Consider the following 17,619-nt stretch of genomic DNA (forward strand, 5'->3'; position numbering starts at 1 on the left):
TCTGGGATTCCATGGCTCTGTGATTCCATGGTTCTGTGATTCCATGGCTCTGTGACTCCATGGTTCTCTGATTTCATGGCTCTGTGATTCCATGGCTCTGGGATTCCATGGCTCTGATTCCATGGCTCTGTGATTCCGTGGCTCTGGGATTCCATGGCTCTGGGATTCTCACACCTGCAGGCAGCACTTTGGCAACATTAATGTTTATTTTTGGGGGTGCCCATGTCTTTGGTCAGTGAATTTGCTCATCTTAACTTCTCATTCCCAACCAAAACGGGAGAGTTTGGGGGAAGAGTTGAACAGTTACAGCTCTGAGGGACAAGAGGGGCTCTGATATCTCCCCAAATCTCTCCCAGTGCTGCTGTAATGTCACCATCTCCCCTTTTGAGCTCTTTTCTGAGAACTGCACTTTCTATGTGTGTGTAAAACGACGTCGAGCTCCTTCCTGTGTTCTCTGGATCATTCATCCCCAGCTCTCACACAGTGCTTTGCATCCACTGATTTCTGTGTCCCTGCCCGTTGTAGGGGGGTGCAATGAGCTGATCTTTAAGGTCCCCTCTAACCCAAAGCATTCTGGGATTCTCTGATTCTAGTTTCGAGGTGCTTTCCCCAAAATGTCCTTTTCACCACTTCCACTGTTTTGTAGCATCCCCATGAGGTTTGTCAGCAGGTCTCCAAGCAGGTCCCAGATCCCCTCAAAGCTCTATTTGTGCGAGGAATAGATTCCCTTTCTCACTGTCCATCCTCTGGACATCATCCAAAGCAAGATTTCAAATCTCTTTGTTGTCCCATCGAAGACAAACTCATCCCCATCCCCACAAACTCCCGGGAAGAGCCAGGGCAGGGCCAAGGGGGCACTGCTGAATTCCTGAGTGCTGGAAAACCCTCCCTCAGGAGAGGATACTGCTGAGGGAAGGGACTGTTAGACCTGCCATGAGGAACATGTGCTGCTTGCCTTGGGTGTTCACGTGGGACCTTCCCAAAACTCTGATTTCTTGGGAGCACCTCTGTGCTCCTGAGTGCTGAGGAAGATTAGACCCCCCCAGGATGTGGCTCAGGCCACTCTGTGTCAGGGTTCCCTGACAGGAAAAGCACTTTTCTTTTGTCCTGATGTCTCTCTGAGATCTCCACTCCCCTCCAGGAGAGGAATGTGGTGGAGTTTTACTCACCACGATATCAAAATGCCAAATGTTAATGACATTGAGGTACCTGCACAGGCAAATGGCATCTGCCAGAGTAAAAAACTGAACAGATCTTCTTAAATTATTTCTAAGCATTTAATTACCTCTTTAAGTGTTTGTATAAGTTGTTAAAAATAGAATTAAAACTCTACAGACTTGGATATTGCAATTTTGCCAGGACACATCCTCTGGGCATTTGGGTTGGAGTCATTCATGCATTCACATTAAAGACACAAATACAGAGTTACAGGGGAGGTTGGATCAGACATCACCCCAAAGGCAAAGGCAAAGTTTCCATTGGCTTTGCTGGCACAGTGGAAAGACTAAAAAGGCTTCATTTGGCCCTGTCTCCAAACACTGTGACAGAATTCACTGTGTATCAGGGACCTGCACAAGGAGATTCGTGTTAGATAAGGTCTGACTTTTTCCAATCAGTGGCTTTTCATCAGAAAAATGCAAATTTATCAAAGCCCTCCAATTCACTGGAAAGGCAGGGTTTGACAGTCCGATCAAAGCCCTGCTTGGTGCTTTCTCAAGTTTCTCAAGTTTTCTTTTGAAACTACTCTTTAGTTGGAAAGAAAAGCCAATTGCAGTATTTTAAGAAAACTGAAAAGGTTGAAACTGCAACGAAACATTGAGAATATCTGAAACAAAATGTTTCAGTTAACTCCAGGTAGACTTCTCTGGGTAATTGTTTTGACCTTCTGTCCAACATCAGGATTGGAAAATTTCTTTCAGCCTCCAGAATTTTCTTAGGATATGACAAGGATGTGTCACCACGTTCTAGGTTTGTCCATCTCTTACCCCGTGGCCTTGACAGCCAGTTTTACCCCTCATTTCACACTTCTGCTTGAGTTGAACAAATAATTTTGCTGCCTAGATGGTAAATGAGGCCACATTCCCCAAATATCAGTCTGGTACTGAAACCACAGGACCATCTTGTCTGTGCTTCCTGTACATTTCCTGCTTGCTTGAAAGCTGAGGAAATGAGGTACCTTGAGGTGTGAACATGAGCAGTGTATTTGTTTGTGCTGTGGAAGCACTAAGAGACAGAGACGCAGACCATGGCTAAATGTGCCAAGAACTGGGCTCAGGAAAGAGGAAAAAACTCACCTAACAGCCCATTCCCCATGGCTTTTCCAAGTAACATGTTAAACAATCCATCTGGACAAACTTCAGGTACTGCCTGAAACTCTTAGTCAGGGAAAAACATACGGTTGGTGTTGGTTTGGGACTGAGCCAAGGTGTGCCTCGAAGTATTTTCTTTCTTTTTAAGCTCTCAGTGTCACTAAAATCAGAAACGGGGCTTTGAAGGGTGCTTGGTTGTGTGCTGGGTTATTTTTTCTGCAGTGCTGCCATTTTTTTAACAAGAGCAGATCCAGAGGCTTTGACCCAGCTCAAGAGCCAGTGGTGAGATGCCAACCCACTGACTAACACAGCTCAGGCCACAGGGGTGACACCCAAATTCCCTGGGCAGGGATAACTCCTCTTCAGTGGCTTAAAAAAAATCCCAACCAAGTTGATATCTATTTTTTTTAATCCTCCAAGAGCTTTAGCAGCAGGGAGGGTCTCACTGAGCCCCGAAGCCGTGGGTGCCTCTCTGCAGGGCGGCTGCTCAGGCAGCCCAAGCAGAATTTGGAGGTTTATTAGCCAGGGGAAGCTGATTGATTTATTAGAGCAGAAACCTCTGGCTTGCTCCACCACAGGTTATTCTCCAAATGCAAAACTCTCCTTCATTTCACACACACAAAGTAGCCCAAGTGCTGTGTTATGAATGGGCCCCTTTGTTACCCTGTGGATCGCCAGGACAGACTGTTTAGTTCATGTCTGTACATTAGCACGGGAGGACAGGGTCTGGGAGACAGATGTGGCCTTTAATTGCATGGAAATGTTAGAGGATCGTTAAGCCAGGTCTGACAGGGGTTTTCCTCTGGCTCAGGGAGCACAGCCTTATTTTGGGGAGGCTCGAGGAGCAGCCCCACAAACAGGACCTTGTCCTACTCCCTCACCCCAACACTAAACAAAAGCAGAGGTTCAGTGAGAAGCCCCCCTTTCCTGCCAGAGCTGCAGAACTACATCTCAGAGAGAACTCTCTTGAAATCCATCTGATAAAGGGCTTTTCACCACAGCTCAGGGGACTTGCCCCGTTTGAGATAAGAGCAGCCCTATCAGCTCTGCTGAGAACATGGAGATGTGCTGAGAGGCCTCCTTGTTTATGGTAGTCACCACGGGCTGAGGGTAAGAAACTCCTCGGCAAGGGGAAAACATGCTGCAGTCACCTGGGAAACCATCCCAAAGCTTCAGAGGGAAAGGCAAATCCTCTGCTCCACAGGAGAGAGAGCCTGGGGGGGCTGGGGTTTAGTCTTAATTTAGCTACACTCTACAGAATGATTTTGAGCAAAGTGTTTGGTTGCTTTGTGTTGGTTCCCATGCTGTAAAATTAATGGAACAACCTTGTGTGTGCCTCCGTGGCACCCCTGAGATAGTGGCTTTGTCTTTTGGAACCATTGCTACCATTGTAAAAGTTTGACAGCTCTGTATTTCAGTTATCGAGGCAGAGCTAATGATTTTCACTTCAAAACCCAGAATAAACCAGAACAAACCCATCCCATTAATTGCTAAAGGTGAGGATCTGCTGAGGGTTGGGTGAATCACACAGAGGTCTGAGCAAAGGTCCTGGAGAAACCTGACAGAATCAGCCCCAAACTGGCCCTTGGATACACCTTTTTAGGATCACCTCCAGCCCAGGAGAAGGCCTGGGATGCAGAGCTGAGTGACCTGCCCAGAGCCACAGCACTGAGTCAGGCTCAGGGCTTGGATCTGCCCGCTGGCAGCCCTGGCTCCCAGCCACATCCCTCCCAAACACCCTGGAGCCTGTGCTCCCCTCCTGCCATGGGCTCACAGCTTGGGCCAGGGGCTCATCCATGGACCCTCCATCACCAGGGCCAAGGGCAGAACCTGCCATGGGATCTCACGGGTGTGGAAAATCATCCCTGGGCCAGGCTCAGACCATTCCATGATTCCATCACTTCTCAAGGGATCAGTAGCATGAGACCTCATTTATCTAAGCCAGGCCCAAAGCCCTTCTCAGCCCCAGGCTGATAAGGCCAACAGACTGTTCATGGGCACTGATAAGAGATTTTGGTGAGGGGCTTTTTTTGAGGAAAGTAAGTTTTGCTTTGTCTGGGAGTTCCAGCTCTGGGATAACACTGGTCACTTCTGTAACCTCCTGCTCCAAGGACACTGGATGACTTCACAAAACCTGAGCTCTCTGGGGAGCAGACATCATACAGACAGGGCCACTGAGGAGTGGGGGCATCAATACAACTGCAAAAGAGCCCTTTTTTTAATTTTTACTCTCACTTTTGGTGTTGAGTGAGCCAGGAGGCAGCACTGTCTGCCTGATTCTTGGAGATGCAACACCAGAGCTGGCGTTGGAGGTGTTTATTTAGTGTGCATGTCTGTCCTCAGCAGCAGCTTCACTGCAGCACAGGCAGCAGAGGCTCTTTTCCTGCTGCAGTTCCCTGAAATGTGAGTGTTGGTAGGGTGGTCTTTTCTCTGTGGTGTTTGGTATCAGTGGGAAGAATAGCACCTTGTCAACTCCTTTTTGTAGTGCAATGTTAACTTTGGGTTCCAGCCCAGGTGCCAGGGCAGCATTCAGACCGTGTGTCCAAGAGGTAGGAGGGATGGCTATCCCTGAATCCTTCCAGGACTTTCCTCTTGCACCAAAATGAAAACATCAGTGTTTCTTTGTAAAAAAACGAAAAGCCCCTGGGAACTGGTGTAAACTGGGTTTTCCTCTTCAAATATCTCGATGGAGATTGACAAAGAAAATATCTCAGTGCAATCCTGCTGGGCTGTTTTCCTTGGAATGCCACGAGCAGCTTGTTCACAAAATCTCTGCTTTTCCTATAGGCGTAGGCAGGAACAATCCCGGCCCTGGAGCCGCAGGGGCTGGGCTCGGAGCACAAGGAAAACAGGGATCTGTGCCATCCCAGCAGGGTGGCAGCCTCAGTTCCGCTGCCAAGAGCAGGAGACCAGTTGGGAAGGGGATGAGGAGCCAGCAGAGGCTGGATGTGCTGCTGGAGGCATCTCTGTGGGCACCCAGCCTGGCAGAGATGGCACTGTGTGAGCAGGGCAAGGAAATGGGAAACGTGGGCCCAGCAGCAAACTGCTCCTCTCATGAGGTTTAAACCCCATATTTGAGGGGGATTCAAGGGACTGTGGCTCCCAGCTCCTGTTAAATGTGAGTGTGATTTGTGAGGCTTCAGGCTCTTTTGAAAATCTCAAGCTCAGGACTTGTCCATCCCAGTAAAAGCCATTTTTCTGGCTCAAGGGCAGATATCAGGTTCCCAGGGCTGTATCAGGACCATGCATGTGCTTCTTGGTGAAGAAATAGGTTCCTGTGAGTCCTGACCCACCTTCCCCTTTCCCTTATCTCTGTGGGATGCACACTTGACATCAAGCCCAAGTCACCACTCTGGGCTCAAACCCTGAGTTTGTGCTCTGAGTATCGTGAGCACCAACACCCTGAACACAGATTTAACCAAAACTCAGCTCAGTGCCAAACCCAGAACACAGACTGGAGCCCTAAGGATGGAAATCCCAAGGAACCACATCCGGTTTAGGATTCAGCTGCAGGACTGTGCTGGACTTGTGTTTGCCCCTCTGACCCAGCACCCAGACCTTGCTCTGTGCACTGGAGATGCCAGGGCTGGGTTGTGCCCTTGATTTCCTTCTGGCTGAGCCTTCCCATGGCTGAGCTCTCCCCAGGTGAGGGTGCTGAGCACTGCCCAGGGGAGGGTGCTGAGCTCTCCCCAGGTGAGGGTGCTGAGCTCTCCCCAGGTGAGGGTGCTGAGCACTGCCCAGGTGAGGGTGCTGAGCTCTGCCCAGGTGAGGGTGCTGAGCTCTCCCCAGCTGAGGGTGCTGAGCACTGCCCAGGTGAGGTGCTGAGCACTGCCCTGGGCTCTCAGAGCACCACACACTGGGTTCCCTCCTGGAGACGCTGCTGGGATCCTTTCCCACTGTTGTTTTTCCTTAGTCTGGGCTCAGTCATCTTGGGCTGAACGTGCCTGTTTTGTTCTCTGCAGATGGAAACACAACAGCCCCTGATGAAGGTTTCCTGATGGGCTTCCTGCGATTGTGCAGGGAATGGTGTCAGGGAACAAAACAGGATACGCTGGCGGGGTTTTTGAATGTAACAATGGTATCAAAGTGGAATGAAAAATAATGAATGGGCACTGCTGGAGCTGTGAGTCAAACCTGAAATATTTATGTCTCCCCAAACTGCCACCTCCCTGATCTTGAATTCCTGGGAGAACACTCTTCTCACAGTTTCCAGTGCTCTGGCAGTAGGAACCCAAAATGAAAAGATAAGATTTTGTGGTTTGCACCTATTCCCTAATGCTTTTGACACTCCACTTGCTGTCCCTTTCCTAGGCAGCTAAAGAGGAGGCACAGAGATGGACATACCCTCTCTCTCAACCCCCCACTACTTTTGGTTTCTCCATTTATTGTTTTCCTTTCTAGGGTGAATCATTTATATTTGAAAACTTCAATTTATCTTTGCATATGGAAAACAAAACCAGCACTATCCTCAGATAGTCTCAGTTTCTGATATGAGTAAAAATAGCACCCAAAAGCTCTGCTTTGAGAGAAAAGGTGGCACTGTTGCAACAGGCAGATGCAGCTTAAAGTGAGCTCAAGCTTCCTGACACAAAGTGCTTGGTCAGTCTGCAAACCCTGCTGAAATATTTGCCCCTGGAAAGCAGCCCCTGGCACCACATCAAGAGCTGGGCAGTGGGTGCTGCAGGACAAAGCTGAGCTCAGCACAGGATTTCAGAGCAGCAGACACTGCATTTATGCTCTGGGCTAGTTTGGGGCTGTCAGGAAGCCAGACTCTGAAACCATCCTGCAGTTTGCCTTGCTGTGTCTTCAGCAGCAAAGCCCATAAAAACACTGCAATAATATTTACTGAAGTGGGAATGTTCGCAGTTGGATCCATGTGTCTGTGTTTACAAACACATCTGCTCCGCACAAGTCAATTATTTTACAAGAGCGAGGGAAAAAAAATAAAATTAAGGGGATAGTGAGCTAAACCCAGGTGGATTTGACTGCAATCACCCACACAGTGTCAAGGCTTAGTGAGAAGAAAAATAGAACTTTGGAGGAGAAAAGCTGTGGGCAGAGATGAGTGGAGATAAAAAAACAGCAAAGTGGCTGAGGGGAGTGTTCATACGTGGCAAAGGCTGATTGATTTTCTGGGAACATGACATGGCTTGGAAAAGATCTTGAGAGATCATACAGTCCTCAGCCTTAGCAGGGTTAGGCTGGAGATGAATCCTTTTGTAGTGAAATTAGCTGCCGAAATAAGAAACCTGGCTCAAGCCACAGCCATGGCAAAGCTTCCAGCACCTGGGACAGGCTTCCTGCTCTACCTCCAGGGCTCAGCCCTTGTCCTAAATCATCTCACGTGTCCTGGTTGGCAGAACTGGGCAGGAATCTTCCCAAACCTTCTGGGAACAGAAACCAGGAGCTGTGGTTTGTCCTGATGGGCAGACACCTCCTCCCAGGTCCCTGTGTTGGTACCAGCAGGGTGGGAAGCACTGGAGAAGTCAGGAGTGCTCAGGGAAATCCCTATCCCAGCCCAGGGAAGGGCTGAGTCAGCTGGAGCCTGGCAGGGATGTTCCAGGCTCCAGAGCAGAGCTGCTGTTCTCTAGAAAGGAAGAGCTGCTGCACAGCTCCAGGATTTGGGGATGTGTCTGATGGAGATGGGATGATGTGTCTGATGGAGGTGGGATGATGTGTAGGATGGAGATGGGATGATGTGTCTGATGGAGATGGGATGATGTGTCTGATGGAGGTGGGATGCTCTATCAGACACCCCCAGTCTCTCCAGCCCCACATTTCCCCACTTTCCTTTCCAGAGGTCAAGAGGCCACGGCAATAACTTGGGCAGGTTCTTGTTTAATTCCACCTCCTCTCCTGGTCCTGTGCTGAGACTGATCAGAGGCTTCTCCAGGGGATTTCCCACAGGTCCAGGGCTGCTCTGAGCCCCCTTATCATAAGCCTTAATGCAGCAACTTGTTGGGAAGGAATACTGTCACCTGGTTATTCCCACTTGGTTGGAAACAAACCAAAATAGACTCTGAAATTGTTCATGTGAAGTCTAGACTGAGGAAAAGAAGTCATTAGTCCAGATCCTATAAACGTGTGCCTGAAGTCAAGTGCTTTCCTGAAAAGTGAGGTACAGAGGAATGATTTATTTTTTTATCCTTTTTGAGTCAGGTTTTGGGGATCCTGAGATCAAAATAATCGAGCATTGATGTTAGCAGCCTTCTTATACCTGCTCGATATGAAATTTCATGGGAACAGTGAACATAACAACAACAATAAAAAATAAATATATAGAATACCTTATGAGAAGTTTCGCAAAATTATTTTGCCCCAATTTTTAGCTGCCTAATTTCAGTGGGTTTTACTATTTTTCAGTATGGTTTTTCTATTTCTGCCATTCTTACTCGTGCTTTGTTTCCACCTAACACGAGTTACCAAGTTGTAGTTTCCCATTTATTCCAATTGTGAAGGAGTGATGCTGTGTTCCAAGATGCCAAGTTGCCCTTGGCTGTAGTGCCCTGGGTGGAAAGGGAAGGCAAGGCAGCCTGAGCTGCAGGGAGAAGTTGGGTGGCAGTTTGTCCATGTCACTGATGTGCTTTGGAACTGTGAGTGAGTCTCCAGTGCAGACTGGAGCAAAATGCAGTGTGGGATGTCATAAAATAATTAAAGAAAGCCCTCCTTTATCCACACAGAAATCCTCAAATCTGCAGAAGTTTGGACACAGTTTTCTGCCTTCTCAATCCTTAGTGCTGCTGCAGCAGGAAAGGGGCTCTGAGCAGCCTGGGCTAGTGGAAGGTGTCCCTGGGCAAGTAGACAAAAGAGGGAAGAGCCCTTTGGCAGGGATGGCTCTGATCCCTCTGGATTCACAGGCTGTTAGGATGGATCTCCAGCTGCATCCAGGAAAACCTCCAAGCAGAACCTCAATTGATTGTGAAGGGCACAAAATGGATCGTGGTTGTTGGCAATAAAATGCCCAGGACTGTAATTTTCCAAGGGGGGTCCTGTGGAGTTCCTGCCCCAACCACAGCCAAAGGAAGGGGGAGCAGTGGCAGCAAACCTGGAGAGAAGTGGGCTGGGAAAGCTGCAGAGGGGTTTCTGGTGCTCTGGGGAGAGTGGATGTATCAGAGTATATCCCAAAGATCCCTGTTTGTGTCCCAGGAACAGCACTGGCTGAGGCTCTGAGCCCACAGGGCGCACAGGTCAGAGCAGCAGAGGCCTGAGGGGAGGAAAAAGGCCTGGAGAGGGGAATGATTCCCAAAGGTTACCCAGAGAACCAGGGCAGGGATGAGATAACACTCTGCCTTCCTGCCTCCCGGTTCAGTGCCCGATCTATCCCAATGTGCTGCCCCAAGACCAACACAGCCCCTGCTCCTTTTTGAATTGTGTATTGGACTCATTTTCCTGCCAGTCCGATGTTATCTCTGCTCTGTGAGCTGCTGGCAGCAGAAGTGCTGACTTGGAGCACTGCAGAGCCAAGGCCAGTTCTACTCACTGCTCCTCAGTGCAAACCTCAGGCCGCGTGGGAGCTGCTCCTGCTCCTGCTTTGGGGCTTTGCATCATAGCTCTGGGCCCTTCAGGAGCTGGGTCCATGTTGGTAACACTCTCTTTACAAAAATATTTCGGGAGTGATTCTCTCTCAGGATTAGGAGTGATGAAATTATATTACTGGGGGGGGGAAGAGGAAAGAAGAAAGTCACTCCTCTAGAGGTGGAAATGATCTTTCCATACCAGGATGGCTCAGTACTCAGCGTTTTTGTCTCTTCTAAGTCAGACTTTGTGGAGGAGGCTGAAGCTTTGATCTTTAGCAATGCCTTTTAAATGTGGTTATGGTCAGAAAAGTGAAGGTAACGAGCTCAGAGTTGTATTCAGTGAACACACATTGCAGGTACCTGGAAGGGGCTGTTGTTGAGGGCAGTGGGTGATACCTGGGGTGAAAGCACCAAACCAGGGCTCATGGTCACCTCCCCAGCCCCTGTTCTCCTGGCCTTTCTCCTTTCTCAAATGTCCTCCTCCTAAGAGGAGTCTTTTTTAAAGCATTCAGGCCACCTCCCTTTCCTGGTGAGGAACCAGGATAACTTGCTGGGAGCACTGGTGGACTGGCAGCCCTCCCCAGTGCGTGACCAGAAGATCAAGCTGGTTGTTCCCTGCCCACAGGACCAAAATCAAACTGTACCTCACCCTATGTAGCACTTAAACCTGGGACCTGGGTCTAGATGGCTCATCTAAAGAAAGGAAAAACTGCAAATTCGCCCTTTTACAACTCTAAACTGCTGCATAAATAACAGCCAAGGCCCAGATTCGTGTCTGAGAGCTGCAGCAGTGTGTCAGCCCCTCGCAGAGCTGGTTCAGCCCCTCGTTTGCACAGTTCAGTGCTGGGGCTGCCCTGGAGAGCCTGGGCTGGGCTTCCCAGGGAGCTGGACTTGCCTCTGGTTGTGTGAGCTGCCAGAGACAGGACTTGCCACATTTATGCCAGGAATGTGATTAAAAACTGGAAAAACTGAAGCTGGCCTATTCCCAGAGGCCATATAATGTAACATATATGCCAGAGGAACACACACAAGCCCCCTGTCTCAGGCTCAGTCTGGGCAGCCCAAGGGCACAGCGCGGGGGGCAGAGGTGTGGGGGGACCCTGGCGAGCTGGGGCTGTCTGGGCAGGTTGTGTTGGCACCCAAACAGCTCAGTGTGTTTGCCCAGTTGCCCGTCACCAAACACCAAGCAGCTCTCAGTTCCAGGGGAGAGACATTTGCCCTCTGGTATTGAATTTAACTGCTGGTCTTTGCCTCAGCCAAACACACCCTGAACAGACCAGCCCTTCAGGACTGCAGCTGGCCAGGCAGAGCCCCTTGCAGGGAGCACAAGGAAGGTTCTACACGTTTTTTAGCTGTAGCCTGACACTCTGGCAGGGTCAGGCAAGCCCTGTCCTCTTCCAAGGGATTTAATGAGCGCTGGGTCCCCGTCACCGCCGGGACGTTCCCGGGTGCTCCCCTGGCAGCAGAGGCACCTCACCAGCCCTGTGGGTTTGTTCAGCTGTGGCTGCAGACACCACAGTGGAGCTGATGGCAGCAGGGTTGGCTCTGTGCCACCCAACTTCCCCCGCCTGTCCCCAGCCCCAGGTTTGCTGTTTGCAGGAGCTGAGCAGGTGCTGCTGTCGCTGCCTCCTCTGCTCGGGCACCTCAGCTCCCCCCAGCCCTCGGGCTTCTTGGAGCTTTTGTGGCTCTCACCAAACCATTCCTGGCACAGGAGGTGCCCTGGTGGCAACCAGAGCGTTTGAATTTCTTTTCCTGTGGGCCACAGAGTTTTCAAGACAGCAAAAATGCAGCAGAAGGCAGAGCTGGGCTCCAGTGCTGCTGGGTTCCAGTGCCTCCTGCCTGTGAGGTCACCACTGGCCCAGTTAACACCAGTTGCATGCAGACAGGTCTTAGCAGCCACTTTGTCTTTCAAGGAAGATCCTTATCTGAGGAAGTGGGTTCTCCACCAGCTATTCTGTGTATCACCCAGAAGTGTGCTCCTGCCTGTGTGTGTAAAGTCAACTGGACTTGGATGCAACCCCAGTCACTGATCCAAGCCCAGGGCCATCCTTTGGAGTGTTGTTGGGTCTGGATTTTTTTGGGGCAGCCAGAAAGATCCCTGCTTTCCAAATTTTTTTGCACCTTCTTCAGAAGAAAAATGGCTTTAGGTAGAAAAAGCAGCCTAGAATTAAGTGGTCCTGACTCCACTTGAATTCAGGAGAACCCCCAAATATCTGCACAAGTCCTGCTGAAGCTACAGTGTTTGCTGTAAAAAATCTTGTGAGCAACCTCTCACACTGATTAGGTGGGATAAACATCGTAGTTATTTTCCCAGATACTGTTTCCCTTTAAAAATCTCAATTTTATGCATGTTTTTAGACTGGAAATCTCCAAACCCAAACCTTGGAAATTTTTGTTTGATGAATCTGCTGTGGTGCTCGTGGTTTCCTTGTCTCTGCCCAGCACAGGGTGGGTCTAGAGAGTCCTAAGTCAGTCCAGTAGCCCAGGAACGTGGGGTTCATCTGCCACCTCAGGCCAGAACGTGGGCAACCCCACGTTTTCTGTGCTGAGAGGAAATGGAGGCCCACAGAAAATGTGTCATTTAGGAAGCCGGGCGACATCCTGAGTTCAGCAAATCAGACAAGCAGCAAGTCACTCCATCTGACCTCTGCAGGGAAGGCTTTGCTCTCCTTCAAGAGCTGAACCAACTTGTGTTCTTGGACCTTCCTACACAGCTGAAGGTCACAGCCTGGAGACAGTCCCAGCCCTCCAAGGGACACAATTCACACCAACTCTTCCCAGGGGCAGCTTCCACTCCCTCCCTTGCTCTAATTAAAGCTGAAAAAGGGAGGGGGTGTTTCTGAAAGGTTGGGAATCCAGCAAGGAGAAGTTGCTGGAAAGGTTGAACGGTGTGAGCTCCTTCCAGGAGGCAGCATCGGCAGAGAGGGGTAACAACTCTCATTTCTGTTGTTTAATGGAGCCCCTGGGAGAGGTTGATCCCGAGATTTTTACAGCAAACACTGTAACTTCAGCAGGACTTGTGCAGATGTTTGAGGGCTCCTCCTTAGTCAGGCCCACTTAAATTCTAGGCCACTTCAGCTTATTTGGGTTTGTTACCTGATCTGAGATCAAAGATAGAAAAGTGCTGATTTCTGTAGATGCACTGCCCTGACTCTCTAAGTGGGTTAATTCAGGCTGAGGGGGATTCTCATGTTCACCCAGTAGAATCCTAATTATTGCCATTTTTTGTGGCAGTACCATGAGCCTGGTGATTCCTGATTTGCACTTGGATTTTTGTGCAATGGGAGGGTTCCATGAGCTGCACTTCTCTAAGTTTTCAGAATTTCTGTTTCCCTCCCTGGTTATGGAAGAATTTACAAAACAAACCCCCAAAACAATGACTGGGGGGACATGGGAACAGAGCAGTAATTTCTTATTTTTAAAAGCTCACAATAAGGGACTGGGCCCTGTGAATTTGGAGCATGAGGGGCTCAGCACGTACAACTTTCAGTTGTCTGTCTGTCTGTCTGTGTGCTGAGTGACCCACTGCTGCCCACACACCACTGGTATCTTTTGAATGCTCAGTGGATCACGCAGTAGGTGAGTCTGTTGCTGCCTTTGTTTTGGAGGTTGCTCCATTAATTCACATTAAAAGAGTGTGTGCTTTTAGTCTGGGAGGTTCCTCCTTCGGTTTCTGCCCTGCCAGTCATAAAGGCAGCTGTGTTATGTGTGGTTAACTGAGCTCCAGCAAGAACATGCAGACCTTGGCAGATGCACTTTGAATCACCAGGGCTGTGCCAAAGCCACCAGAGCCCAGCTTGCTTTGTGTAGGAAACCTGAGCACATCAACCCAGGGAAGTGCATGATCAAAACTTTTTGTCAACAGTTGGAGTTTCAGCAGGGGAAAAAAAAAAAAAAAGGATGACCATTTCCTGTTTTTAAGCATTTCTAGAAATGCATAGTTTGGTAAAGCACCAGTCCTACACTTCCCACAAAATAAACAAAAAGTGTAAAGTAATGCATTTTTTCCCGCACCACGAACACCCATAACTCTGACCTGCACTGGCTGCTGCTCCTTCAGCAGTAACCTCAAAACACAAACACACACAAACCCCGTGAGAGGAGATGTCACTGCAGAATTGCTGCCCACTGCACATCCCCGGGCTGAGCCGGGAGCAGCAAGTGCAGGACCTGCAGCTGGAGGCGCTTCCCTGAGCAGGGAGGGGACAGAGCAGCCCCTTCCCCGTTTGCAGAAGTGAAGCCGAGCGCTGGTGCCACCCCGAGCGAGCACGGGCAGCAAAGCAAAGCCAAGCCAGGCCAGCCCTGCTTTGCATAGGGGTTGGTGGCCCCCGGGGGCTCTGATTCAACCTGCGATCCTGGCAGATGGTGGTTGCAGACAGCGCGGGGCAGCTGCGGCCCCGCAGGTGCTCACCAGCTCAAAGGAGAACTGCAGAGGAGTTGCTGGTTTAGTCACAGCTCTTAGGGCCTGTTTTGTCTCTCCCCAGGAGGCTCTGTCGGTGGTGAGCGACGACCAGTCCCTGTTCGACTCCTCGTACGGCGCTGCCCCCCAGCTCCCCAAGGCAGATATGACGGCCTCAGGGAACCCCGACTACGGCCAACCCCACAAAATCAACCCCCTGCCCCCGCAGCAGGAGTGGATCAACCAGCCCGTCAGGGTCAGTGTCAAAAGGGAGTATGACCACATGAACGGATCCAGGTAAGAGCCTGCCCACACCTACTGTTGATTGTGGAATCACAGAATGTCCTGGGTTGGAAGGGACCCACAGGGACCAAATTCTGAGTCCAAACTCCACATGAAAGCACAGCATGGACCGTCCATTCCTGCTCCTGTCCTGCATATCAGGTCCTACAGTAGGACCACTGTAGGACCATATCCCCTTCCCCCTGCAGTTCCTTCCGCTGGGACTCGTTTTTTAATGGCCTGAGCATCCCACTCTGGCAGTTCTTCAGGATGGATCCCGCCCAGTCCCCTCAAACCCTGCCCAGAGCGGGGCAGGACCGTGCCAGGGCAGAGCTCACGCTGCAAATGCTGCTGTAAACCACACATTCCATCACCTAGTCCAGCATCCCACAGATGTGCCGTGGTCCAAGGGCTCACTAAGGTGGTCAGACCATAATAGTTGGGGTTTGTACCGGTGCTCCAGAGCAAAGCAGTGACAGCTGCACTCCTGGACTGTCAGGGCTGCACTGGAGGGCCCTTTTTACTGCATCTGAACTCTATTCCTGCTCCACCAGGGCAGGAGCAACCCTGTGAAACTGGAGAGCTGTTCGATGGAGAAGGGAAAAAGAGGACATGAGGTCCTTCAGGGCAGAGTATGAGGTGTAACAACACAAAAGTCCCATACCCACATCTTCTGTGTGGATATTGGTGACCACTGGTGACACAGAGTTCAGGAGAGGCTGGAGCAGCATTTTAACACCACGGGGTCACTGGTTGTGGTGTAACCTCTCCAGCTCACAGCCAAAAGACTTACAGCCCATTCCCCAGTCATTTGTAGTTAGAGCTGGAAGAGGTGAATCATTTCCTTGTTCAATGACAAATTGAATGACTTGAAAACATTTAATTATCACAGCTCAGGTTGCCTCTTTTAAAACCATTACTTCAAATCCAAAGCTAAGAAACAAATCCCACCTTCTTGCACATAATCTTTAGGTGTAAAAATTTCAATTTTTTTTTTCAGTTTTAAATATGTACAATATAGATAAGCTTTTATTTTTTAGCATAGGGTTTTAGAGCTCATATTAATTTTAAATTTTATTTTAATTTCAAAGTCACAAACACCTCTAGAGTAGAGTGTTAATAAACCCTCAAGGGTTTTTCTGTTCTGGGGTTACTTTAGCAGCATATTTTCTTGGTTTCTGAGAACAGTTGGAAACAGAAAGCAGCCTTGCACTTTCAGACTTTTGCAGTGAGATGATGGTGTTAAAGACATCAAACAGCAGCCTGTTTTTGTTTCCTCGTAAGAGTACAGTAGATGCTGATTCTGCTCTCAGATAAAGGTCTCTGCAGCAGTTGCTCTCTCAAGGTGATTATTTGTGGGCTGAACTCGACCTTGCCCTGGTTGTACCTCAGGATCATTTCTCAACTTCACAAAACCTACGTGGATTTTTGCACCAGTGCTTCCAATCTCAGAACTGAGGCTGAAACGGGGGGAAATGAGTTATTTCCTTAAAAACACCATCCCTGGATAACACAGAGACAAGGATGGATCTTGAAAGTACCTGCTGGGGTTTTATGATGGTCATGGGGACACCTTTGGCTCCCAAGGCTGGTTTTCTTAGGAAGAGGAAGCCCTTTGTAGCATTGCCAGGCTGCCCACGGCAAGGCCAGGCTGGATGGGGCTCTGAGGAGCCTGGGACAGTGCAAGGTGTCCCTGCCCACAGCAGGGGTGGGATGAGATGGGCTCGAAGGTCCCTTCCAACCCAAACCATTCTGGAATTCTCTGACTGCATCAGTTGCTCACACCCACAGTGTCAGATGCACACTCACAGTGCTTCCTCCCATCACACTTGTCTGTCTCACTCAGGGAAATTTTGGAAGGTCAAGGGAACAAGTAGTGCTGTCACATCCACAGGCATCACATATTTATTTGTGCTCCTCAGCCCCTGTGAGCACGTTCTGGACAGGTTCTGAGTGTGGGCACTTGTATCCCCAAATTGTCCATGCATTCATTCCCTACCTTGGAATGAAACGTTCTGGGCTGTCCTTCCCTTGGGACCCTTCTGTGCCAATGTCCTCATCTGCTCAGGGAAAAGGGAAATAATCTCATTGGACAAAGTGATTCATTACCAGCTGGAAGAGCTCTGGGAGCCCCAGAGAAAGGCCCTCCAGGAGTGTGTTGGTTCTGGGCAAAAAGGAAATCCTTCCTTATGGGCTTGCTCGAGACTATAAGGTTCTTGGGCCGAAAATACGTGTCCTCAGTGTCTCTAAAGGAGGAGTGAGAACTTCCCAGCCTGTCAGACAAAAAGGAAAAGGCTGTTTTGCATGTCAGGACCAAGCACTGCAGTACCTTCCAGCCTTACCTTTTGATAACTCGTAAGCACAGGAGCTCCAACCCACCCATGACACGAGAACATTCCCTTGGCTTCTCCAGCCTCTCCTCCTGTTCAGGGCTGAAAATGTAACATCCTTTCCTCTCGTGTCCATCACAGTCCATGGGGTTGGACTGGGCCACTCCTCTGGCAAAACCAACACATGTGTGAGTGACAGACACCAACCCCAACACAAACTCACTCCAGCTGCAGGTGGATCCCAACCCCTGTCCCCCTCCCTCTGTCCCTGCCTCTCCTGCTCTCTCTTGTTTCTCAAGGACACTCTGCCACCGAGTTCCAGCTGCCTCTCGCAGGAGCAGCCTTTGTTCTGCCTTTGTTCTGCCTTTATTCTGCCTTTATTCTGCCTTTCACCTGTGCTGTGTGGAGAGGAGGGTTTGTGTACTCAGGGACAAAGCTGCAGGGAGCTGCCAGGGGAGGAGCTGGGGACTGCAGGGGACAGTGCCCAGCTTTGCTTCTCTCTCTCAGAGACCAGCAGCAGGTCTGGGTGTGTGATGAGCTGGGCTGGTCCTCAGCAGGGTGGGAGAAGGGGTCTTTGAGGAACCTCTCCAAGCTTGTTTAGCAGAGCCCTCAAAGTCCTCCAAGAAACCCCAACCACCTCTGTGCCCCACGTCAGATTGTCCTGGTTTACACCCGAATTGGAAAGAGTCTCCCAGATAACTCCATTCCAACTGTCTGCAGGGGATGCCCAGGCAGGGATCTGTGTTTTAGGAGAGAAGATGGGACTTCTGTATAATTGCAAG

At 49.9% G+C, this 17,619-nt stretch overlaps 1 protein-coding gene across 5 annotated transcripts in view; it reads left to right on the forward strand.

Annotated features, from left to right (window-relative positions):
- Positions 1-17,619, forward strand: part of FLI1 (Fli-1 proto-oncogene, ETS transcription factor) — a 104,112-nt gene that overhangs the window by 50,792 nt on the left and 35,701 nt on the right. For all 5 annotated transcript variants that reach the window (XM_027699365.1, XM_027699364.1, XM_027699366.1 and 2 more), the window contains one exon: positions 14,311-14,522. In XM_027699365.1, coding sequence (XP_027555166.1) covers positions 14,311-14,522 — 212 coding nt within the window. The remainder of the gene's footprint in view (positions 1-14,310; positions 14,523-17,619) is intronic.

This window comes from Neopelma chrysocephalum, unplaced genomic scaffold, assembly GCF_003984885.1.
Source record: "Neopelma chrysocephalum unplaced genomic scaffold, ASM398488v2 Primary Assembly neopelma1_138, whole genome shotgun sequence".
Lineage (NCBI taxonomy): Eukaryota > Metazoa > Chordata > Aves > Passeriformes > Pipridae > Neopelma > Neopelma chrysocephalum.